Source organism: Electrona antarctica (genome assembly GCF_951216825.1).
Source record: "Electrona antarctica genome assembly, chromosome: 3".
In the NCBI taxonomy this organism is placed as follows: Eukaryota; Metazoa; Chordata; class Actinopteri; order Myctophiformes; family Myctophidae; genus Electrona; species Electrona antarctica.
Genome location: NC_136808.1, coordinates 44797836 through 44824559, shown reverse-complemented (window position 1 = coordinate 44824559; position 26724 = coordinate 44797836). Strand labels below are relative to the sequence as shown.

Here is a 26724-nt window from a genome sequence, read left to right as displayed (position 1 = left end):
GTAAGTCATGTGTATTTTGTATGCTTTATTGTAAAATCATTAAAAAACTTTGATGACAAAAAAAACTAAGAAAAAAAACACAACAATGATCTTCCACCTTAAGTTCAAAAATGAGTAGGAAGAAGAAAATACTTATTTACTCCTACCCCCTCCTTCTTATTACCATTAGGCTATTAGCGCTCCCCAAATAGCTCCTGTTGGGATGGTGACCCAGCAGCATTTATTCTCTAGCACCACCATTTGGCCAAAATGTCCACTTGCACTCAAATACCTCTAATGCACCCTAATGATTTGGTGACACCATGATGTTTCGTCTAGCTCCACACTTGTCCCAAACTTTCCAACACAAGCTAATTCAAAATGTAATGGTCAGAGAAACAAGCAGATTCCAGGATGAACCCAACTGGTTTGGATGAACACATGGATTTTATTCTTATCTAGTGCCACTATCATTTCCATTTGGGTGTAAGGAGCTAGTGAGGCTTTTAGTCTTGTTACCTAATATGTGATGTTGTGATTTACGGCAGGGGTTTTCAGAAACAGTGGGATGTAATACCCTTTGGATGCATAGCATCATCATTTTTCGACCGCGGTCTAGATTGTGGATTTCACAATATTACGCCAGACTTTCCGGTCCTTCATTGCCATCCTGATGCCTGTGTCCCTAGCGATGACATCAGGGAACGACAGTTTTCTACCTCTGGTCTGCTTTGAGGCAGGGTTCCAGAAGAAGGGAAGATATAACCTAAAAAAGGCAATAATAAAAAGCACTAATCTTATCCCACAACAGTGGTCCCCAGGTTGATTCTAAGTCAGGGTGGTCATGGTCCCTCATTCACAATCAGTTGTAAACCCCTGATTTACGGCATGGAGCTGTTATAAGGGCTATGAATGTGTAATGAATTGACTTTGATGGTACATGTATAAAGTTCCAGATTCAAAATACTTTATTTAAATAGTAATATCTGTTCCAAACAAGTGTACAATTTCTTTTTTTCCCTTCTTCTTACATCATTCTCGGTAACACTGACTGGCATTATTTAGAATGATTTATGGTCAAATCAAAAAAGCAATTTCCCCATCTTAATTTGCAGTTCAGATAGCATTCAATAATTAGACAGTGTTCAATCTAGGATATGATTATGGGAAACTGAGGATTAGTTCAAAACTGAAATTCAACAATCTTCCCTTTTAAAGATGAACATTGTCAAAATTTCATCCATTTCATCCATTTTTATTACAACAAATAGAAACCACAACAAAATACTGAAGACCTACATTCAAGGTATATATTAAAACGAGATTGCTTTTATGTACAAGGTGAAATGTGGAAAACGAGAACAGAAACAGGGGGGAAAAAGTACAAGAAAGATCATCACCTGACATGACAATGAAAAATAGATATAGGTAGTCTCACAAATCCTGGTTAGCAGGAACCATTCGTTTATTCATTTTCTCAAACGGAACCAACTGATAGCCACCACATGGTCTGTGTGCTACAGAGCTCAGCTCTTTGTCCTATGTAACTAATAATATACAATTCATTGCAACCACTAAAGCTACATCACCATGCTTCTCACTGCCACCTGACATTCACCCTGCCTAAAAAAATAATAATAAAAAAAATACATCAAGCAGCTCTTGGGAGAGGATAGGAATCATTGTTAGGGAATATAGGGGGAAAGGAGGCAAGTGTAAACCCTTCAGAGTGTGAACAACATGGACTTCTTATCTATCCTGATCTCCTCCTCAAATCCCATTACCCCTCCTCCCAACACGAGGTTCCCAGAAAAGGATTCTGTCACTTGTCACTTTTTGTGTGGTTGTACGGAGGTGGGAGGTTTTGGATGTTGATCTGGCTGTGTGTGGATGAGGTCACTTCTTGTGCGGTAGAGGTGCAGATCAGTGGTGTCCTTCTGGCGCATGAACGGGGGGACAGCTATGGGATTTAATGCTGTTGTGTTTGCTGAGAGCCTCGTCAAAGTCTAACTGCTGGCCATTGACTGCGATGTCCATACAGCCGTGGTAGTAGGCAGTCACAGGGGTGGCAGAGATTGGAACCTCGTCTGAAAGAAAGAGCAGGACAGGGTGTGGAATGGTCAAACACAGTGATGCCAGTGGAGGAAGGTGTCGAGATGGTGATAAGGTTGTCACTTTGAAGATAAGAGTTCAGGGCCATGCTCAAGTGATTGGAGAGAAAGGGATTAAAAGGAGTGATTTAGTGAATGAGAGTGGAGATAAGATGTGACATGAGGGGTGAAAGAGAAAAAATAAACATTCACAACGTGGTTGAGTAATACAAATCCCAAAGATAACGGACCCATAATCTGAATTATTACAGTTCTTGGATGTTTAAATGTCTGTAATTAATAAAGCCAAGCATTAATTATGGAACAGTTAGTGAGCAAAGATTTCTTACCAGGTACACCACCAATATAGGTACTGAGGGGCTGCTGCATGGTGGTGTTGAGGCGATCTAGCGCCTCCTTCAGGGCACCAGGTGGTATGTAGGAAACAGTGGAGGAGTTGGCTGAGATTTGTAGCTCTGTGGGACTGACAGTAAGCTCCACACTAAGACGGTCAGGATAACACAACATTATTGACTCCAGAGTTGCTACGTGGACCCCATCCAGAAAGACCTGCAAGTTCTGGAGCATAGAGGGAGAGAGAGAGCGTGAGGGCCTAGGTCTAGTGTGTGTGTGTGTGTGTGTGTGTGCGCGTGTGTGTGTGCGTGTGTGCATGCATGCGTGCGTGTAGGCATGCCCCCCCAACATGTGTTCATTCCTTGGTATGCAATAATTATGTACGTGTATATTTGTACATGTTATTGAAGATACAGGACCCCATGGACCATTAATAGCCTATTCGTGATGCTTGGGCTTTGTCTTATTTACTGCATGCATACCGTTTAACCAAGAATCATCTTTCTTTGCTCTTCCCTGCAGTGTTAGTTACCTTATAAGGACAGACTATGCGGATATTGCGGTCTTTTGTTTTTTCATCACACCTTACCTACATGTAACATCCATAGCATATCATGTACAGTATTATATCTGCTGCTATGCTCAGTGCTCAGTCACGGACCTTTATGTCTTACCCCAGGTATTTACAGCACCCTTATATGTCTTAACCCAGTGTGTAAATATGTAGATATTTTATTTTTTTATTTTCATTGATTGGTCTCTCTTCCCCCTTGAACCCCTTCTTCTTCCCTTTATTTTATGGAAATAACAAAAACAATGGAGCTTGTACAAAAAGATTTCACCCACTGTTTTACACCTGTAAACCTGTGATGTAGCCTGGGCACCATTTCATTTCGGGTATATGATCCGGTCGGGAGCGGATGATATCGTTACGTCATGTTGTAGTATTGTTTTGTACTCGACAGGCAGGAACAATCAAACGGAACGTCCTTTTCCCTCAAACCGATTTTTCTCAATAAAAGCTGCAGGCTACGAGAGCTTTTATTGTTATTCTTCCGGTTTGAGGGAAAAGGACGTTCCGTTTGATTGTTCCTGCCTGTCGACATGACGTAACGATATCATCCGCTCCTGACCGGATCATACAGACTTTTGAAACAGAGACCAGGCTTTCCTACGAGGTGGAAAGACTGGTGAGGCGAGGTTACCTGTGATGTGACAATAAAATGTATTCTGATTCTGTGTGAGTGATTGTAGACACACCTCTAACACAGCTGTGGAGTATTGCAATTATAGACTGTATTTAAATATATGACACTCATCATACTCGTCCTGAGGAAGGCCCTGCCCCTGTGTGACATTGATCCTTTTAGGAGAATGCCATGCTAGAAGGCTTTCTTACCTTTATTTGTAGTTGTTACGTCCCCACCAAAGAGGTCCAGGTGTTATTTTGTGCAAAAGCGCATTATTGGCTATTTCCCCTAATATAAGCCTTCAATGGGGGTTTTTGTGCTAATTCGCTTATTTCCATCGAAATAAGTAGTAAAGTGTGCCGCTTGGGATACTATTTACATTATGAAGAGAGGATATATTTAAAAAAAAAAATAAAGCGATGGAAATAATTAGCGAATTAGCACAACACCCCATAGCCCCATTCAATTCAATGCAATTAATTGAGGGCTTATGGTAGGGGAAATAGCCAATAATGCGCTTTTGCACAAAATAACACCTGGACCTCTTTGGTGGGGACGTAACAACTGCAAATAAAGGTAAGAAAGCCTTCTAGTATGGAATTCTCCTTTAAGTAAATTCAATGCAGAGGTGATCCAATGTGTGTAGGCATGCATTTTCCTTTTTGTGTGCAACACAAAAATAAGCTGCTTACTGCATCATGTTCTGTGTGTGTCATCACGGACACCAAGAGAGGCACGGTGTTGTTGTAGACCAGAGAGAAGAGAACTCCTGTACTGGTGGATGGACGAATATCCATCTTCACGTCTACCTTCCAGTTCTCAGATTGACCTGGGGAAAAAAAACATAGACCTATATAGTACATTCTCCTCTCTTAATTTTAGGTTATGCTGGTCAGTGGTTATACAGACTGCAAAGCTTGTGGGGAAGGGAGCGTACCTATGTTCCCCAGGTTCTATGTTCCCCACCATGCAAAAAAGGTTCTTTGTTCCCCACTTAGAATACGGTAAACCTAAACCTAAACCAGAAACCTAACCTAGTCATTTTAGTAATTCTAGTAAGACTAAAAGTATTTTAGCAACTTAGTCTTACTTTTAGTAGCACATTCTGATTTAAGCTTTTTAACAATCCATTGAACTTTAGGCCTGCCTAGGCTACTTAAACTATCTAGTCTTAGCCAACTAAAGATTAACACTGGCATAAAATAAACTATAACATAATTGCTCAGACTCTTCAACAAAGATGGCAAAAACAAACATTATTTGTTCTGTACTTGTATACAATTGTATAGTACAAAACACTGAAGTCCTTAAACCAGAAACCTATAACGCTAACCCTAAACCCTAAGGTAAGTGGGGAACATAGAACCTGGGGAACATAGGGATGACCCCGTGGGTAATACCTGTATAACTATGTAGCTAAACCTGTGTAGTCGTAGTGTAGCAGTTCTGTGAAATGCAAATATGAAAAGAGCTCATACGTCACAGTGGAACATGCTATTTTTAGTCCATGCAACCATGTATAAATCAGGGTTTATACTGTAGCTGATGTGCATTACTTACTGCTGTAGTCCAGGTTGAAGTGTGCTAATCCTAACCCAGGGAAGAAGGATCCTGGCTCAATGGACACAAAGCAATGTTTGCTCTCCTTCTCGTGGATGACCTCTTTCACCCCAGAAGCGCCCTGGTTCATAAGGTTCCAGCCCCGGATACAGCCATCCAGACGAGGGTTAATCTACAGACATGTGCACAATACCGAGAACTGTATTCATTCCTCCACCATCTAGGCCAGTGGTTTTCAACCCTTTTTATATCAAGGCCTATTATTGATTCAGTATTTGAGCCACAGACCACCATTTGATGAGATGTAGCCTCTCTCAGACCAAACCTTAGAATATTTTGTTGTCGTTGGATAAGATTTTGTCCACAATTCCATGCTGTATTGATGCAAACAATTATTTTACATTCTCTAATTCTAATTGTGTAGACTTCTTGTAAATTAAGTAATGCAGATGTTTAACAATAATGGGTTACCAACTCTCCATCATTAAGCTTGGGACCACCTGGAACCTCCTCAAGGACCACTGGTTGAAAACCACTGATCTAGACTATTAGTTTTTAATATGTATGTAATTGTTTACTTTGTATTAGCTGATATTAATTTACAGAGACACAATGTCAGTGATTCTGATGTTGTGGTTGTTTTGTAGCTTCTGGCTTCTGGATAGCGTGCTTACAGGTTTGATGACACTGTCCGTGCGGTTGGGTAAACCAGCGATGTAGACCTTGGTCTCCAGTTTGCCGTTGACGGAGGTGAAGAGACTCTCAGGGCTGTTGATGCTCATCACTGCCTCCTTGCTGATCTTCACACTTATGCTGTTCTCCAGTTCATCCACAGAGATCTGGATATAGCACACCACAGTGATGCAATGTTATGTATGTTATCTTCAGCAACTATATGTTACTCATGTTAGACACTCACTTTGCTATGACTGTAACAGTTAATCAAACTAAATCAATTTAATCGATTGATTTAGTTTGGTGAAAGTTACAGAAGTGCAGTGCATATTGTGTGTGTGCACTATCATATAAACACAATCGCTGTGTTGTTAATATCATTGTTTGTCTTCCATACTATGTTCAAGAGCTTCTGGAGAAACTAAGCGTTTCAGTTGCTTTTTAGTTCCTCCCCTTTCCTTTATTAAACATATGGGGGATTTATTTTGCTTCCTAGGCCTGAGTGCTTGTGATTAGGCATGTAACGATATATCGTAAATCGATTAAAATCAATTCACACTGGTACAATTGAAATCGTGATTAAATCACAATTTGAATCACAAAGCAAACAGTAGAGGGAACCCCATCCACAAATCCCTTCTGCAGAGGAATTTGTATATCTCTTAAATACAGTAGCATTAATGGACTATGAAGTCCAATAGGGCTGCCTGCAACAGTTACATATTGATGTTGTTATAAAAAATCATCAGTTATCCTGTTTTTCTATGTTGAAAAAAAAAACATCCAAAAAAACAAACGCGCTTCTCGATTATTTGATGAACTGAAATGGTAATCGATAAATAATAACCGATAGCGGCAGCCCTACACTTCACTGTGCAATAGCCACATAGTCACATAGACTTACCACATGCCACTGGCCGTCATTGATGATTTTGCCTCCACTGGTGACCTTAAATGTGTGCTGATTCTTGAACTGAACTTCAATACGGCCACCCCTGAGCCCCAACATCAACCACGAATCCTGGGAGGACTCTGCATAAAGGACCACACCCTCTGGATCAAACGTCCGGAAGTCAAACTCTGCAGCGAACCTACAAACACAGCATGGGAAGCATTTAGAACACACAAATGCTTTTTCAGAGCTATGTTAGGGCTATGTTCAGAGTGGCAACCCAAAGCCCTTTTTTTTGGCCTATCCAGATTGGAATCAGTTTGGTTTCAAGTCTAAAGAGCTGATTTGAACCACATTCCTTGGTGATTTGAAATGTGATTCAAACCTTTTTTCTAACTTTGTTTTTGACGGTGTCCCTCACCAAACCTCACAATGCGACGTGAGCAATAAGTTGCATGTCAGAGTATAAATTAAGCATGTCATTAAGTTGTTACCACAGCAACCAATGCAGATAGGTCAACGGTGGCTGAATGTACAAATCTGATCTGATCTCTTGCAAATAACAGTAGGACAGTCAGTCCTACAGATTGTATTTGATAAATAAATAGGATGTGCATGTATGATGATGATGATGATGATGTGTGTGTGTGTGTGTGTGTGTGTGTGTGTGTGTGTGTGTGTGTGTGTGTGTGTGTGCGTGCGTGCGTGCGTGCGTGCGTGCGTGCGTGCGCGCGCGCGTGCGTGTTTGAGATAAAGATGGTGAGAAAGAGAGAAAGCTCCTCACTTGGTGTTTTCAGGGAGACGATAGCGCAGATAAATGACAGGAAGGCCTCCAAACTGCTCTCCAAGGTAAAGCATCTCAGGGTGTTTGTGGTCATACAGGGCCACGCAAAGTGGGATCTGCTCACAGAAGCGCTCATCGTCGGCCAAACGGAGACCCTTGCGACCATCGCAGTGGCACACATAACTTCCCATCGTGTTTATACACGTGCTATCACACACATTCAGCTCACACTCATCCACATCTGGAGAAATGAAATGTACAGAACAGATGGAGGGGCAGGTTAGAGAGGCCATAAAACCTTTGACAGGCTCTAATCTGAGCTATGATTTGATGGATGAAGAATTGAAAGCCAGTGAACTAATAGGGCAAAACAAAAATGAGGTCTTTACCATTGCAGGTTCTGGAGGTAAAATTATACTTGAAGCCTTGGGGACACTGGCAATCGTACAAGCCAGGGGTGTTGACACAATGGGCCGGCTCTTCACAAATACCGTCATACAATAGGCACTCATCAATGTCTGGAAACAACAAACAAATGGTGATATTGATCATGTGCTTGTGAAGCCTTGCAGGCAAATATTAGACTGCCCACAGAATTAGGATGGGCTTTTCACATTTGTCGATATCCCACATTAAAATATCCCCACCATTAGCCCAGGGCTACCTTAACTCGCACTGGAGCAAGGTTATCCTCAGAAACACTTGCAACGTTACTACACTGTTGATAATTATAATCATTCAGGAAACCTTACCTATGCAAGTGATTTTGTCATTGGTGAAGTAGCCATTGTTGCACTGGCAGCGGAAACCACCGGGGAAGTTGTAACAATTTTGGTTACATCCTGCTGGATGCTCTGGATCTGAACACTCATCGATGTCTGTGCGATCAACCAATTATATCACAACATGATGTACAAAGTAAAAACACAGTACAAATACTATTTTTAGCATACACTACAGCAGGGGTGCCCACCCTTTTTTGACTTGAGAGCTACTTTCAAAATGACCAGGTGAACAAGATCTACCCACCTGACAATAGTTTAAATATGTACCTGAGGGTGCTTTAGAATAGCGGCGCTGGCATTACATATAAGACAAATGCACTTGGAATGGGAAATAGATGGGGAGAAATGGAATAGGTAGGGTTTTTGTATTTAATTTATAATGCTACCGATGTTTGTGCACAGCAACACCGAAAACAAAATGTTGCATTGTGGATTTGAGCTGACATGGCGCTTTTTGATGTAAATCAATCAAGTCACCTTTAATTCAAGTGGCAGATGCCAAGAATTGTCTTTTATATATTTAATTGAAATATTCTTTAGGGGCATGTCATGTGATCTACCTGCACAGCCTTTGTGATCTACTGGTAGATCGCGATCTACCTTTTGGGCACCCCTGCACTACAGTATGTTTGAACATTCATACATTACTATTCATACATTACTACACGTTACTTTGGCCTGTGGAAGATCAGGTCAGTTGGTAACACAAGAGATGGCACAGTATCAATACTCACCCTCCTCACAGCGTTGGCCCTTCCAGCCAGGTTTACACAGACATTTGAATATGGCCTGTCCATCCACACAGCCTAAAGAACCCTCCTTGTAGCACGGAAACGGCAAGCACTGGTTACTGATCTCTGTCACACAACATAAAGAGTATAGGCACATGGAGGATGCAGCGACAAATACATGCAGGACAATTTTAAACCTAAATCTATACTTTTATTATTATGCCTGTGCCATTCTCAAATCACTGAAAATAACAGATTTTCAACTCGAAACAGCTTAGAAACACTAAGCCTTAGGTTTTAGCGTAGGCTACAAAATCCTGAGGATCAAGCCCAGCAAGGATTTGAGTAGCAAAATAAATACACAAAATGTAATTTTAAGCAAACATGTTAGGCCCAAACAGCAAATGTAATTTGACAGCAATACTGTTGCTCAAACTGCTTCTGATCTTTATCTTTTTCATCAAGAAACCATAAAATCATTTTATTTAAGTTTCCCCTATAGCCTCGGAGACTGCAGGAGTTTTGTTCTCAGGTTTCCCCTAAACCCAGACCAGTAAGAAAGAGACATAAAGGTGTGTCATTAATTTCTGTGCCACTGTAGAAACACTTCTTCATCAATAAACTGCTTGTTCCAGCTATTTCAGTAATTAACTCTACTGTAGATGAGCATTTCACCTTTCACACAGGTACGCAGGTCTGAGGGGATGCTTGAACCAGAGCCAGAGCCAGAGTTGTGGTTGCCGATGCCAACGCGATGTGATCCCAAACACACTGCAATAAGGTTTGTAAAAACTCAGTAGTCAGTACCAGTAATTATTATAACACAAATAACCACTTGAACCCCAGCATCCATATTCTGGGGGAACATTACCCCAAAAATAGCAAGCTTACAATGAAATCGGTGAACTTACCGACATATTTGGGGTAAAAGTATTCCTGAATAGGGAACAGAGAGAATGTAAACAAACTGAAGCTCTGTTCTTTGCACTTCTTTTTCATACATTCATTGGATTTATACAAATCTAAATACAGGATCCATACAGACTATAGGCTCACTCTTATTTCATTGGCTAGGAAGGAAAGATACTTGTTTCAACACTACTACTACTTTGTAATTACACTAACTTTACCAAATCATAGGGCTATAATACGCGCACACACACACTTACTTCCAAATTGTTTTATTTTATTTGTTTATGTTTTGTTATAGTTTAACTTTTTACTACCGTCTCGGGATGGTTCTCAAAGATCTCCCTAGCTTCCTCCTTGTTGCACAGCTCCTCTATGCACTCTCTCTCCAGGTTCCCCTTCTTGCTCTCCTCGAACAGAGTGTTAGCTCTCCTGTGCCTTGTCAGAAACTGGGTGGCTCTGCTTTGGGTCAAGACTGGTCAATGAAGTAGCCCACAGCAAGCAGGCACACGCACACGCACACGCACACACACACACACACACACACACACACACACACACACACACACACACACCATTTTTACCATTAGCAAGTGTCTAGTCTCTCGACTCCAGAGTAAAAGAGGGCGCTGTTTTTCCTTTATGTTTTGACGATGGGTTCTCAGATTGGCAAGTGACAAACTCCTGGGTATTTAAACACTGACAGTGCAGCTTACAAGTTACAACATGAGGTAGAAGTAGAAATTGAGATGTCTTCAGTTCTGTATGAAACATGAATGCTTGATTAGCCTGCATAGCAACATTTTATACAAGGCATGTAACGTCATATTTATTCTAACTTGTCAAAGCTGATGGATAAAGTAGTCTAAACTCAAATGCTCATTGCGAAACCGTGATTTACCAGAAATGACCTCAGCCAGCGTGAGGCTATATTAGTTAAATATGTCACTAAACATATGCGTTAAGCTACCAATTGTTTCATTGTAAGTTGTTAATTATTAATCATGAGTTACATATCGTTAGGCTATTGTCGAAGAAGGTATTCATATACCTTCCTTTATCTTTCATTACATTTGAGTTCCATTCCATCAGATCATTAGCTTTGAATTATGCAATAAAATGTTGCTGCGTGAACAACACCACAATGCTTTTCAAACATTTCTTTACCAGTAGCGCCTATGTTGCTCGAACGCGGCGGTTATCCTAAATTATAACAAACCCGTTATTTTTACTTACATCGATGGGCATCGATGACGATGATGAGCGACACAAGAAATACCACACACGCCAATAAGTATTCCTCTTTCTTTCTCCACATAGTCAAGCCGTTCTAAATGGTAGTAGGCCTCGTGTTGCTGGCTGTGAGCTCAGATATGCGAGGAAAAACTTTATTCTTCCCGAAAAATATTCTCGCCTGTGCGGTGGAGTGAGTGCGCTGGTCTAGGGCCAGGACGGAGTGGTGGCTGTCGACACAGGGAGCGCTGTGCTCCGCTGTTCAGACAGGAGGACTCCACTGTATGTTTGCGGGACTTTGAATCCCCATTGATTTTGCATACAGTGGAACTGTGGAACCACTCATGCACAAAATAACACACGCGTCCTGGAACAACACCGAAGGGTTTTTGGGACATTCAAACTTTTAAAGCTGCAGTAACCTAACCAGTAAGTGATTTTCTTTTGTTATTAAAATAAGTTGTGTATATTCGTACGTCTCTAATTGTTTTTGATGAATTGAAAATGGTGGGCCCTGTTGTAAACAAGTGTAATGCTTTATGGTGTCGTCCACTCACAGTTAACAGTTGTTGTATTGAGTTGTACTTGAAATGTACTGTAATTCTGTAAAACTGTTAATAAATCAATCAATCAATCAAGCAAAAAGTGTTAAATTAAATAGCTCTAGTATCAGATGTCGATTCAGGTAAAAAAAGAAGACAAAGACGAAATGTGCATTAATATTGCCTTCATTTAGTTATTCAGAAAAAAAACATCACATTTGCACCATTCATCATCAACTCTTTTTATGTACACATTTAACAGGCTTATTTTAATACTTTTAAAAATATTTATACAAAATACACTGTTCTCCCTTTATAGCTAAGATGCTTTTTCCTTAAGAGGAGTTTCACTGCAAAAGTCAGCAGCTTTATAATAATTTGATTGGTGTATTTGACCAACTCTGGGGCTTTTTAATATTATTGCATGCTGAACAACCATTATTGCATAAGTCACACTTGTGTGCGTTTCAGGGTAGTGGAGTTAAACTGTTATTGGCCTATTAAAATGAACAGATCTTTTTCAAAGAAACAATATTGGACAACAATAAATATGATAAAGAACTTTAGGATATGTAACAGAATAATTATTTACTGATTTATATTTAACCTAGGCTATATATTTTCTCAGTCTTGGCAAAAAAACAAACAAACACATGCAGTGCTTTAGTTTTACAACCCAGAGTAAAGTTAGTGACTGATAGACCCAACCAAACACTCTTCCTACAAAAAGCTCAGGTTAAAAAGCAACATTGATCTCTTCATGATTCAGCAATGGAAACAAATGCAATATACATAAAATGGTCTAGGAGAACAAAGATTATTGGCAGGGGTTCCTTCAAATGGAACAATGACATGTGACTGACTATACAAGAGGAAGAATTAGACAATATCAGGGCAGAATAGAGGTTGGTCCACTATAATGTCCTGCTACACTATTGCATAACAATATGCAGTGTTTTTGACAACACTTCCTGCCTTTTCTGTAACACTAAATTAATTAAATTGGCAATTTAACCCTTCAAAGTCTGTCTCACACACTCATGCACATGGAGAAATACACACATACACAGGCACACGAATACACACAAACGTGCGTGTGTGTGCACAATACACCAGCACAGCATACCTATACAGACACAAAATATTTCATTTGATTTGTATCCTTGTATGACAATATAGAAAACACAGTTTGTATATTGAGAAGATTCCCTATAGCTTGTACAACATAAAAGAGGAAGAAATGGATGTACATTTGGAATCATCACTGATCCTTTTCAAAAACAGTAGATTTTGAGATATAAAAAACAACAAAGAGTATAATTTGTTCCAAAAAGAGAAATCTACTAGAAAAGTGATGACTGGCACTGATTGGGACCCTGTAACCATGGGAAACAAACTGTACATAATGGATCCGATAATGAATTTATGAGTACAAAACTAGTTGTTTATCTGTGGCTTTTGTCACTGATTCATTGCTGAAGTTATTGTTTTGGCTAACATCATTGACCCATACTTTACATGTGCTGATTCAGCGTTCAAATCAGAACAACAGAAACATGCAATTGGTTAACAATCAATCTTGTACCTTCAATAGATGCTGGGCTGGCCAATAAAAATCACTGTAGGACATAGTTCAGAGAAATGCGTACAAATAGCCTAGGTTTTAAACCACAGGGGCCAAAGACCTCACACAGTAAAATCCTCAGTGTTAATGTATCGATTTGAAACTCAAGTGCACAAATGTATCACACACGTATGGACCATTACGGGTCCATACGTGTGTACACTACCAGAGTTAAACTAACACACAGGGTATTTACAGTGCAGGGTAGTTTGACTCACAAAGCAGGAGCACTACAATATGTAGCCTACCAGCCGACAGGGAAAACAATCAGAAATATGTCGTTCTTGACTGTCTGGTTCACTTACACAAATTAAAATGCAAAGATGTGGATGTGATGTGTAAGTAAAGCTAATAACCATCCCTCTTTATGTATTGGAGGTTAGCTGAGCAAGCACATTTCTGCTTTGTAGTATTTAACCAGGTGAGCAAGGGCACATGACAAGGTTCCAATTTCAAACACATGTAGAACAAGGCTCTGCATCAAGAGCTAAACGTTGAATTTACACGTCTGTTAGGGATAATTCATACTTTGAAATTTAGTGACTTCTCGCTGAAAAACTTGTTGCAGCTATAGGGCTGCAAATGAGAACGATGAATATCTATAGCTGCTATGTGGGCTAACGTTGGTCCCAATGATCCCTTCTTGTGCCCTCGTCTCTTACGACCTTCCTGAGGAGGTTGGGGACCACAAAAAAACGTGCATGCACACACGCACGCACGCACGCACGCACGCACGCACGCACGCACGCACGCACGCACGCACGCACGCACACACACACACACACACACACACACACACACACACACACACACACACACACACACACACACACACACACACTTTTCATCTAGATTTTGGTCTGTGAGACTTGAAATAAAAAGGAACATTTCATCAACCAATAATACCATTGAATCATAAAAATAAAAACGACAAAGTGATAAAATAAGCTTTTCTTTCAATGTGCTGCGAGGCTTGTTCATCCAACGTCTTGGAGGAGATTAAAGTGCGTGGTCACTGCCAGAAATGTCCAGTGAAAACCTTTTGTTCTCTTCGCACATCATAGAAAGGGGACCAAATGCGTGCTTGGTGTGATTTTTGTCTTCATTGTAGTATTTTCTTCCCTCCACAACTGTGCGTCCTGTTGATGAGGTCTGTATCTCCACACCTGGAGCGATGCACCTTGGGAAGTCATGTATGCTGGTTCTGGGCGCCGTGGCAACAGCATATGGAGCCAGGGCTAGATAGAGTAGGTGGAACTCTCAGACTGCTGCCGTATGTAGGACTGAAAACTTTTGTCTCCGATTGGATGCTCCCTGAAAACAAAAACAAGAAGTAGTCATAGGCACGGCTGCAACTATCGATTATTTACACAGCAATTTATTTTTCTATTGAATACTTTTTAGATTAATCGAAAAATAGATTGCTAAAATAGTGTTTAAAAAAAACAACAAAACGATTAACTGTTGCGCCCCTAGTCAGAGGAACATTTTAACCACCCTATTGTGCTAATACTGGGCATGTCATAATAGGCAAACATTTGGTGAAAATAGGCAAGCATTCAATGCAAACAGCAGTATTGAAAGCTCATAACTTGCGTTGTGAGCTTGTAGATCAGCTATTTTCAGCGAATAGATTTGGTATGGGGGAAAAGGAAGGGGACCAAGTAGCCTACAGTCCTCAGCTCAGGGGGACCCTAGTGTTTATGTAGTTCATTTTCTCTGTTGCAATTTCCCACTCAGGAGAAAAAGTCATTGATTTGTTTTGTTTGTTTGATTTGACAGACACACAGCAAAATCCTGAGTCAAAGATGTGATTGTGCAGTACACATTTACTGATGTGGAAAATGCCTAAAACACAGTAGGACACATACTGGCTGCCTATCTTTGTCTTCTTAAACTTGTCCCGCTTGTACTTGGTGTGCTGCTGCTCCAAGGTCTGCACGGCTGAAACGATGAGCTTCAGGGTTTTGTAGGTCTCCTGGGGATCGTCAATGACGAAGCTGGAATACTCCTCTTGCTCGGGCCCGTCATACACTGACTTACTGCCACAGGCCTCTGCAGGGACACACAGAAGAGTGTGATCGAAACCGATCTAGAATTAATCTTAATTTTTTTAATGTAGGTTAATTGTACAGTACATTGTACCATGTCCTTCCTAAATAAACAAAGTTATTAAAAAAAAAGAAAATCAGCTATTTAAAAAAGATATAGTTGTAATCAAGTCAAAATAATCGTGATATTGATTTGAAGTCATTTCCCAGCCCTAAGTGTGAGAATCATTAGAATATGTTTGTCAAAACCATGCACACACACACACACACACACACACACACACACACACACGCAAATCATTTACAATACATGCTTGCTCACAAACATGCACCCTCGCACACTTTGTGTCATGTCAATGTCTGACCTTGCATCTTGACCAATTTGGTCATATACGTGCTGAACAGCGAATAGATCCTCTCCGTCTCCCTGTCTCCATCCACGTCCAGCTGAATATTGGCTGGGAGACCACTGAACGCACACAGGACCACAGGAACACAGTACAATCATTGCGGCAACAAGTCTGCTGCAGTCTACTTCATCATACCACAGAGTATCAATTAGTCATTATTAGAGGAACATTTAGACTTTTTCCACATCATCTCCTTATATAGATCCACTCACCAGTGGTAGTACATTGAGTACTGTACATTTGTAAGTATCTGTACTTTACTTGAATATTTGAATTTCTGGATACTCGTTACTTTGACTCCACTACATTTCAAAGGCAAATCTTGTACTTTTCACTACTTTATTATGAACTAACCACTTAAGCCTGTTTTCAATATAGTGAAAATAGCAGATGTACAAGCTCACAACACGTTTGTCGATCTGCTTTTTCCACTATTATTGATATAATTTTGAAAATATCTGGAAAACCCTGACTCACCCGGTGCAGGGCGTACAGCCAATGGCAGTGTCCGCTGCCAGCTTGCAGCAGAGCCAGTGGCCGTTGAGGTAGGCTGAAGGGTGGTACGTGCTCAGGCGCAATCTGTTGCACTGGCTGACCTTTGTCAGGATGTCGATCCAGTCCCGTGCTTCAACACAGTTGTTGGCCTGGATGTACAACGCTCTCTCTGGCTGGATCACCTGGAACATCTAATGGGAGGGTGGGTAGAAGATCAAATCAAACTTTATTTATATAGCACACTTAAAAACGACCGTAGTCGACCAAAGTGCTGCGCACAGGTCAAAAGATGAAACAATACAACAAAAGCAATGCCATCAAACAAACAAACAAGATGTGATCAGATTAAAAGTAAGTAAATGGTAAATGGTGCATTTAGATAGCGCCTTTATCCAAGGCGCTTTACATAGATTGTGCATTACATTCACCCATTCATACACCGATTGCAGCGGAAGCCATGCAAGGTACCAACTACCAACCAGCACATCGGGAGCAATTTGGGGTTCAGTGTCTTGCCCAAGGACACTTCGACATGTAGACAGGAGGAGCCGGGATTCGAACCGCCGACCCATGGATCATTGGACGACCTGCTCTACCTCCTGAGCCACAGTCGCCCCAAAAGTAAGCATGGCTATGATTAAAAGCCAAGTCGAAAAAGTGAGTCTTAACTCTTAGCCTGCCGCCATTAATTAATCCCTCGATTGCGTATTGCCATGGTTTAATCACGCGTGACACTTACTTTGAAGAGCCAAATATCCGTATCGCATTTTACTATGAAACCATTCCGTGTGTGTTGACGAAGCTGGTGCTCGTTCTCTCGGTCGGTGGTGGAAAAAGTGGACCGCGAGTATCACAGCGCCTGCTACAGGCCGTTGAAAACGCTTGTCTGGGACAAAGCGTCCTCTGCAATGTCGCTTCTGTGAGATAAAGCCGTCTGAAAACAGAGCCGGCAATGTTAGTGGATGCGCGCGCATTTTCAAAATGGCCGCGCCCATTGTGTCAGAAGCATAACAAAGCTAACGGACGGTAGATTTCGATACGATCGTATTAAAACATGCATTAATGAATACATCGCTGTTAAAACGGCTTTTCCGTTTGTGGCAGGCTACAAGATTCTACGTGTTAATATTCCTATGTTCCTGGCGGGTAAACGATTAAGTAAGAATTAAAAAACCTTGATGAACTTGATGAAAGGTTATTCCAGAGCCTGGGGGCAGCCACAGCAAAAGCAGGGTTTACAGGCCACTGGTGTCAGCTGACCTTAAAGCTCTGACGGGGTTATGGCATTCAATATGTTCAGCCAGGCTCCTTCAGCCCAAGGACACTTCGACATGTAGACAGGAGGAGCCGGGATTCGAACCGCCGACCCATGGATCATTGGACGACCTGCTCTACCTCCTGAGCCACAGTCGCCCCAAAAGTAAGCATGGCTATGATTAAAAGCCAAGTCGAAAAAGTGAGTCTTAACTCTTAGCCTGCCGCCATTAATTAATCCCTCGATTGCGTATTGCCATGGTTTAATCACGCGTGACACTTACTTTGAAGAGCCAAATATCCGTATCGCATTTTACTATGAAACCATTCCGTGTGTGTTGACGAAGCGGCTCCTTCAGCCAGATAAAGAGGGACTAGCCCATTGAGGGATTTAAAAGCAGTTATCTTTTTTTTTAATCAATCCTAAATTTGACAGGGAGCCAAGCGAGGCCAGGACTGGGGAGATGCCAGAGTATAAGGCATTGCAGTAGTCTAGCCTCGAGGTCAGATGTCATAAAACTAGGGCTACAATTATTCATATACAGTAAGCATTATTTTACACTTAAGTCACACAACGGTGTCATGAAAACACCATGAAAATCACTCAGTTGCTATTTTCACTATTTTAAAACTGTTTGGGGACACAGGTGATTTGTAACCCGCAGCACGGATGATTTGTAACCTGCAGCACGGATGATTTGTAACCTGCAGCACGGATGATTTGTAACCTGCAGCACGGGTGATTTGTAACCTGCAGCACGGGTGATTTGTAACCTGCAGCACGGTTGATTTGTAACCTGCAGCACGGGTGATTTGTAACCTGCAGCACGGTTGATTTGTAACCCGCAGCACGGGTGATTTGTAACCCGCAGCACGGGTGATTTGTAACCTGCAGCACGGGTGATTTGTAACCTGCAGCACGGGTGATTTGTAACCTGCAGCACGGGTGATTTGTAACCTGCAGCACGGGTGATTTGTAACCTGCAGCACGGGTGATTTGTAACCCGCAGCACGGATGATTTGTAACCTGCAGCACGGGTGATTTGTAACCCGCAGCACGGATGATTTGTAACCCGCAGCACGGATGATTTGTAACCTGCAGCACGGGTGATTTGTAACCTGCAGCACGGGTGATTTGTAACCTGCAGCACGGGTGATTTGTAACCCGCAGCACGGGTGATTTGTAACCTGCAGCACGGGTGATTTGTAACCCGCAGCACGGGTGATTTGTAACCCGCAGCACGGGTGATTTGTAACCTGCAGCACGGGTGATTTGCAACCCGCAGCACGCAGTGCCCATGCCCAAAATGCAAACCCAATAGGAGACTAGGGGCAGTATTATGCGTGTCTTAAGTACCAGGTCTTATGACTTAACTTAAGACCTGGAGGCGTGGTCAATGCTGTTTGGCCACTCAGAATAGCCAACTGGCATTGATCACGCCTCCAGGTCTTAAGTTAAGTCATAAGACCTGGTACTTAAGACACGCATAATAGGGCCCAGGAGTCAATAGGTATGAGAATAGAAAAAATCACACCCGTGTGAAGTAAGTGGTGCAACTCCGTGTGGGGGTCCCCGGGGGTGCCGGCCCGATTCCGGCGAGCCGCCCCGTGTCCGAAACGGTTGAGAAATGACAGAGTTACCGTGTGGGGGGTCCCTCTACTGTACCCTGTACTGTACTGTACTGTACTGTACTGTACTGTACTGTACTGTACTGTACTGCCACTGTACTGTACTGGCACACCTGAAATCACCATATATACAGTTAATATGTGCGTGTGTGTTTGTGTGTGTGTTAGGTTGCGCAGGTGGTGAAAAACAACCATGCTGTTTCCGTGCTCAGACATACCCAGGCAGCCAGCCAGGCAGGCACCCACACACATAGTCACTTAAGGAAGTGGTTTGCACCACTTAAAAATTACACTTGTTTGAAGTGAGAGGCGCTCTTATCATCACACAACACATTCCGTGCTCAGCCAATCAAATCATCACATTCCGTGGTACACACAGACACACAAATTCAATCATGACAAATAGTGGTGATCTGTTTAAACTTAAAGGTTATTACATTTTTCATCTTGAAGGATTCCTCTTCTAGCCTCTCCACAGCCAGAATGTTCTCTATAGGGATACTGCAGAGAGCGCCCTCTCCTGGAGATAAAAGGGAAGAATACATCAGCCAGGATTGGGGGTTGTGGGGAATGACAAGCAAAGATAGAATGTGAGATCTGAAACAGAATCATGAAGGGAAAAGGAGATCCATATAACGAATATATTTGTCAACATGACTCAAGGATGTGTGTGTGTGTGTGTGTGGTCTGTCTATGTGCTGGCATTCTTGCATTGTTGCCGTGTATTGTGTTTCAGTGTGAGCTTGTTCTGTTGCAGCTAAACTTGATTTCCTGTTACAGAAACATAATCTCAAACACATGTGCGTTCTGGAGGTACACTTTGTACAGACTGAATGACTGACAAAACATCCTTATGTCTCTCACACTCACTCTCTCTCTCTCTCTCTCTCTCTCCACACACACACACACACACACACACACACCCACACACAGTTTCTCTTTCGCCACTCCTCGTGAAACATACAGTATATGGGATGCACACGCAGATTAGAAACACCAACGGACCGACATGCGGACATGCGGGCGACCATGCTCTACTCCCGTGCTTGCGGTTTGGGTTAGGCTAGGTAGGTTGTCGGTCTAGACACGAACAGATGAGGAAACGTAACTGTAAGAAGATCCTAACAAACCTTTGGCGTTACCTTTCGTTTTGTGGTAGGTAAACTCATGGTTGGTGAGACGAAACCACCTCTTCTTGAAGTTCTTCATACCAAACCGGTTTCTCCCCTGTGCTCTCTTTATCATAAATCTGATGAGCGTTTGGGGGTGGGGGGAGGGGGGCAATGCATATGGTAAAAAAAAAAGAAGACAGAGAGTAAAGATTTGTGAACCTAAGCGTTTCTTTTCTTCACTTACGCTAACATTCATTACTTACATGTTACTCTATTCATACAACCATTCGATCTACATGCCAATAGCTTCATCAAATCATCTCTACAACTCTATCAGTCTGTGACTCGATCCCACCAAGTTATTTAGGAGAACACTCCAAATCGTTCAAATATTCGAGAGGTACAGGAAGTACAGGCTTGAGGTGGCAAGGAAGGAATGCAAAGGAATTGTATTCACATCCCACCAGCAGGTGGCAGTCTAAAACAGGGCAAGTGGTTCAGGACAGACCAATATGACTGTGAGACAAAATGTAAGGTCACCATCTGGGTAAATGATATCAAGGGTCAGAATGCAGGCGGCTAATGACATCCCAGAAATGTTTGCACAGTAACCAACTTTCTGCCACTGTCCATATACCAAGCATATCTGCCAGTGCAAGGACAGGGAAAGGGACTGTTTGGATGAACAGTGCTTCTGACGTAAGCAAACTAACTACATTTACACTTTACTTTATACTGTTAACAGTCATTTGAGACGGAAAATTGCAATGTCATTCATTTTGTGGATACAATATGAATGGCACACTGGTATAATTTCTGTTGAAGCCCATGTGACAGTAACAAGCCAGGTATAAAGTAAAGTGCAGCTAGTGCATCTGCGCTAGTGCATGTTGTTGGTGGGAGAAAGAATGGTTGGCTCACGGATGACAGCGGTCATGGAGAGGATCACAGGGGGTAAAGTCTCTATACAGTGAAGCCTCTTACCTGCCCTTTGTGCTTTTCGAACCCTTCCCATCAACCCTCTTTATAGTGAGTTTAACACTCCTGTGCCCAGCAGCAGAAACAGAAGAGGGTGAAGGGATGAAGTGAGGCAGGAGGTAGACAGGGCTAACTTACCACCGCAACATCTTGGGTGCTAATTTCACTCACTCTGAAAGTGTCGAAATGGACCCTGAAAGTGTACACCTTACACTTTCAGAGTTAAATTAACAGTGCAGTGCACTAACAGGAAACCCTCTTTTTATTTACAGCCTTATTAGTAAGATACACTGTATTATTTTAACCCATTTTGGGCGGGAACCCCTTTTGGTGTTTCAAGTGTTACGTTGTACTTTAGCTATTGAAAAATAGCAGATCTACAAGCTCATAGCGCGCCACCGAGTGGCGTGCTACAAGCTTGTAGGTCTGCTATTTTTGAAAAGTCGTGAAAATGTGGTGCAAATCTTTGAATATATACAGAGCGAACGTTTTGAACTCATATCTTTGCTTTTGGAGGGTCCCTGGAACAACATATTTTCAGATGGGGGTGGGAGTCATTTGTAAGGGCCACTTTCCACTCAGTTTTTCTCCCGTGTTAATCTTCCACATGCAAAAAGAAATGTTTACAAATGTAAAGCTATTTCTATAAGCTTGGACATTCATGAAAATGAACTCTTCCAAAACTAGAACAACTCTATTTGTCTCTTGAAGTCAAGAGACAAATATTAGAGCCCCTTGACAATGAATGGTATAACATTTTGGCTCAATTTATGTAATTTAAATAGTATTTTATGTAGACATAGCACTCTAGAGGGCAGTATTATGCATGTCTTAAGTACCAGGTCTTATTACTTAACTTAAGACCTGGAGGCGTGATCAATGCCATTTGGCTATTCTGAGTGGCCAAACAGCATTGACCACGCCTCCAGGTCTTAAGTTAAGTCATAAGACCTGGTACTTAAGACACGCATAATACTGCCCTAGGGCTCTATAATAGCAACTAGTCGACTATTCAACTAGTCGGCTAGTAAATCCACTAGTCGACCTCATTTTGTAGGTCTCGGTATCAGCTAGATAATAGTTATAGTCACCAATGTACACAGTTCTTTAAATGTAACCATTATTAAAATTTAAATATCTTTTAGGTAGGCCTAGTTAATTTAAACAACTAGTCGACTAGTAAACTAGGCAACTTGTCAACTAGCAAAAATCACTAGAAGTGGACGCCCTACTCTAGTGTATACTCCAGTTTAATTGTAGATATTCTACTGTTAGACGGATGTTAGGTTCTTAGCTTACTTATGATTCTTGATGACTATCTTTTATGTATTGACGTATTACCATGTTTGCTTACTGTAAATCACTCTGGATTAAGAGCATCTGGTAAATTCCTAAATTATAAATTGTAATTCCATAAAGATTTTTCACTTGGCCCTCCAATGTAATCTGAATGTAAAACACATGCTCAAAGTACAATAAAACATTTTAATTACAATTCTCTATTGTCCTGCTTGGGAAGAGAGTTAGTTTTTAAGTAACAGATTGCTGTTTTCCCTACCCCTCCTTCAGCATGATGGGTGTCTCGATGCTCTTCTGGTCCCACTTTCCAGAGGAGGAGATCAGGTCAAGGAACTGTGGAGAAAAATAAAGGACTTCAAATATCTGACCATGACATCTTGAACCACCTGGGGAACCCATTGCTATGGTTAACCCATTTAGGCCTGACGTCAAAATAAAAAAAAATCTTCGCTCTGAAAGAATATATATTCAAAGATTTGTGCCGCATTTTTACGATTTTTTAAAAATAGCAGACCTACAAGCTTGTAGATCTGCTATTTTTCAATAGCTAAAGTATAACATAATGCTTAGTTAAAACACCAAAAGGGGTTCCCGTCCAGAATGGGTTTAAACCCATATTAATCTGGCTTTTGCCACACTGTCATGTTCTGCCTCACGTTGTCTCTCTTCAAAAGCACATTTTGTCCATTATATCCCAAACATCACAATCTGGTGTATGCTTTTACACGCATAGATTTTCAACTACAACAAAACTTCCATGATCTTCATAACTTTCATACACACATATTGTAGCGTACATATACATTACGTACATATAGACACCCTGTTGTGTTCTCATACAAACAAACTTTGGTGCATATGGGATGGAAACAGAGCACTCACATTCTTCACAGCGTCTGCATATTTCTGCTCATTGAAGTAATCATAAAATGCAGCCATGTAAGATTCTTTGAAATTGGCCTATGGGAAGAGAGAAAGTGGAAACTGTCATTTGCACGAATACCAAAACAAATAAATAAAAGTGTGGTTTTAATCAGAGATTAACTCACAGATTTAGACTTGGCCAGACTTCCTAGGGTCTGGATGGTCTTGGAGATGAGGGTAAGGGTCCGTGAGGTGGAAGGATCCTGGAAAAGACAAAAAGCTTGTCACTATACTATACACGCATCTATTATGAACACGTGCATTTCCCGCAGGTTCGTCACACCCCCATATATGGTCATGCCTCGTGACATCACGTGACACCATCAGGGATCTCCATATATGGGAATATATGTAGTCGCGACGTAGACAACATCGACAGGGGTCCTTCCCCATATATAGTCACGCCTCCATATATGGTCACCGTCACGCCTCGTGAGTCGTGACACCACGTGACATCATGGATTGGAGACCCTTAGATCTCCATATATGGTTGTCAGTCCATCACGCCTCGTGACATCACACACTCCATATGTCATTCTGACATCATCAAACCCGAAGATTAAGGCCCGGCCCCTACCTGGGCCCTCATCAAACCCTGTACACTCAAAACACTGCCCACGCTGCCACCCTTAGATCTCCAGATATGGAGTTGACCTGTTCTGACATTCCATATGTTGATCTGACCTCATCAAACCCTGTACACTCAAGACACGCTCCATATATGGTCAGTACATAATTCATTCCATATGTTGATCCCCCCCATGCCAAAGCACCAGCGCTCGTCACCCAGGCAGATAAGGGCGAGGTCGCTTCTCGCCCTCAGAGGGTCTTAACTGGTTGTTAATAACTATGGTTTTCACATGAGAAGAAATTACATGACCAAAGAATATTAAAATAAATAAAACAAACAGCATTTTGTTAGCATAATTACTTTTAGCACCTATCTACAACAGTGGTTCCCAACACGAGGTCCGGGGCCCCCAAATATCACATATCACAAACAAAATTCTATAAAGTTTTCAAAACGTTTTAGAAAATAGCACAAGCAAGCTTGTGTTTATTTTCGCTATTCATCTTAATTATAGGGCTTTAATGGTTAACACAAGTGAAAAACACAAATCTCACAAGGCAGAATGAGACGTAGAACTCTGCAGCTGAATCTGTCAGCAACTTCCGTTACAATGTGTAGAGCTTGTTGTTAAACAAAGATAGGTTCCAGATTGAAAAAAACTAAAAAAGCGTGTGTGTGTGTGGGCACATGCGTGCACGCACGTGTGGGATCTCAGCTTGGCCAGATGTAAGAAGGGAGGCCTCCAAGGAACCACTGATCTACAACAAATTATTTGAAGTGGATGTGTGGGTCATGACCGAAAGAATAAGGTCGCGAATACAAGCGGCCGAAATGAGTTTTCTTCGACGGGTGGCTGGCATCTCCCTTAAGAGATAGGGTGAGAACGAGATAGACTCAGAGTAGAACCGCTGCTCCTTCGCCTGGAAAGGAGCCAGCTGAGGTGGTTCGGGCATCTGGTTAGGATGCCTCTCGGGCGCCTCCCTAGGGAGGTCCTCGACGCACGTCCCACTGGGAGGAGACCCCGGGGCAGACCAAGGCGCAGTTGGAGGAAACACATCGACTCACTGGCCTTGGAACGCCTCGGGATCCCCCAGGAGGAAGTCACTAATGTTGCTCTGGAGAGGGAAGTCTGGAGCACTCTGGTGGAGCTGTTGCCCACGCGACCCGACTACGGATAAGCGGTTGAAGATGGATGGATGGATGAAGCTGAAGTGAGTGAACTGCATACAACTCACTGGATGGTGTGGCCTCAGCTGGAACAGGTTGGGGGACAGAATGGCTGGGGCGAAGAAACGCAGGAAGATAAAGCTGCTCACCGCTGTGTACCGCACATCTTGGTCCCCTGGAGAGCATAAGAGGAATACAGGTTACGCAACATATCACCTGCATATGTACCTTATATGTTATATATGGCTGTAGTGGTGTGTGTGTGTGTGTGTGTGTGTGTGTGTGTGTGTGTGTGTGTGTGTGTGTGTGTGTGAGTGTGAGTGTGTGTGTGTGTGTGTGTGTGTGTGTGTATGTGTGTGTGTGTGTGTGTGTGTGTTGTTCTCTCCTATCTCTCTTCCTCACAGCTGCAGTGAGTGGCTGAATGAATGAATGAGGACATCAGGGCTTGGTGATTAAAGACTCGTAGCTCAAATGGTATTTTGTGAGTATGTAATATCCATATGGTGGAAATAGAGTACAGTAAGTAGACTGACTGAAAGGTCGTCGGTATCGGAACTCAAACTCGGATAGGCAGCCTAGGTGCCCGGATGTCTAGGCCAGCCGCTCCGGCGTATTTCTTAGTGAAGAGGAGGCTGTGCTGTGCACATCTTAGCCAATCACAGCGACTTGCTGGTGTCTGTAGAATAATTAATCATAGCCCTGGGTGGAATCGATTGATTGGTGGATGACTGGATGTCATGATATTATTGGTTGAAATTGGTTGGCACCTGCTGTTGGAGGATGCATGACTCTTTTGTTTGACAGGAAATTTCGAGATGATGTCACTGGTAGGCGCGTTTCTGAACTGTCACACAGCCCAGCTTTGAGACACAGACTGAGTAGACAAATTGTACCATAGTATAACGAGCATTAGTGATGACCAATTATATGAAGATAGATTGAATTTAAAGGGAGAAAATCATATTCTTCACTTCAGCTTATCTTTAAATAACTGGAGAACAATGTGGATGGGGCCAGTGGGCAATCCGGCAGTGTTGATCCCAATTTATACATTGTGGCATGAACCGAAAATAGACATTCTAAAACGGTTAGTCCCAATACTTGATTCTGATTGGCTGGTTACCGTCACGTGACCGTTGTAAATTTCACCGAAAACCCACACCTTCAATCACTTTATATCATTCCCAGCTGATTCCGCAGCTCTGTAACTGTACTGGGGAAGGGGAGTGCTTGATTGCCTTACAAACCCATGCCGTGCGGGCGTCTAAGCACCGCCCGGCTCACTGTGAATGTGTGGCTCTAGGCAGCCCTGTAAAGACATCAAGCGCTATTCTCCCGTCACATAGCCTACTTGCCGAGCAAAACAAGGAAGTGATGTGGCTCGCTCTGGTGGCGCAAAGCGTAGCTACTTTTGTGAATTTAATAGTTTTATTAGGTTAATATTGCTATATGTTTGTAACCGTTTTAGAAAAGCAATAAGCCACTC

General features: G+C 42.1%; 2 protein-coding genes across 4 annotated transcripts in view; both read right to left on the bottom strand.

Annotated features, from left to right (window-relative positions):
- Positions 1-1184: 1184 nt before the first annotated feature.
- On the bottom strand, positions 1185-11392 carry pros1 (protein S). Its single transcript, XM_079497901.1, has 14 exons — positions 11186-11392; positions 10267-10424; positions 9952-9976; positions 9716-9811; positions 9044-9166; positions 8277-8402; positions 7914-8042; positions 7525-7765; positions 6753-6939; positions 5848-6012; positions 5174-5345; positions 4306-4442; positions 2420-2648; positions 1185-2066 (listed from the first exon to the last, which is right to left on the bottom strand). Exons 1-14 carry the CDS (start codon positions 11265-11267, stop codon positions 1903-1905), a joined length of 2034 nt encoding a protein of 677 aa, XP_079354027.1. The 5' UTR covers positions 11268-11392; the 3' UTR covers positions 1185-1902.
- A 502-nt stretch (positions 11393-11894) lies between these two features.
- rasa3 (RAS p21 protein activator 3) overlaps positions 11895-26724 on the bottom strand; it is a 55178-nt gene continuing 40348 nt past the window's right edge. The window contains exons 15-24 of one of the 3 annotated variants that reach the window (XM_079496895.1): positions 25307-25413; positions 23626-23703; positions 23459-23536; positions 22836-22909; positions 20318-20436; positions 19625-19707; positions 16287-16495; positions 15765-15868; positions 15220-15403; positions 11895-14662 (exon numbers count right to left, since the gene is read on the bottom strand). In XM_079496895.1, the coding sequence (XP_079353021.1) occupies positions 14587-14662; positions 15220-15403; positions 15765-15868; positions 16287-16495; positions 19625-19707; positions 20318-20436; positions 22836-22909; positions 23459-23536; positions 23626-23703; positions 25307-25413 (1112 nt within the window). In that variant the 3' untranslated portion in view covers positions 11895-14586. Of the gene's footprint in view, positions 14663-15219; positions 15404-15764; positions 15869-16230; positions 16496-19624; positions 19708-20317; positions 20437-22835; positions 22910-23458; positions 23537-23625; positions 23704-25306; positions 25414-26724 lie in introns of those variants that run through there. The other 2 variants (XM_079496896.1, XM_079496897.1) reach the window with 2 other exon arrangements.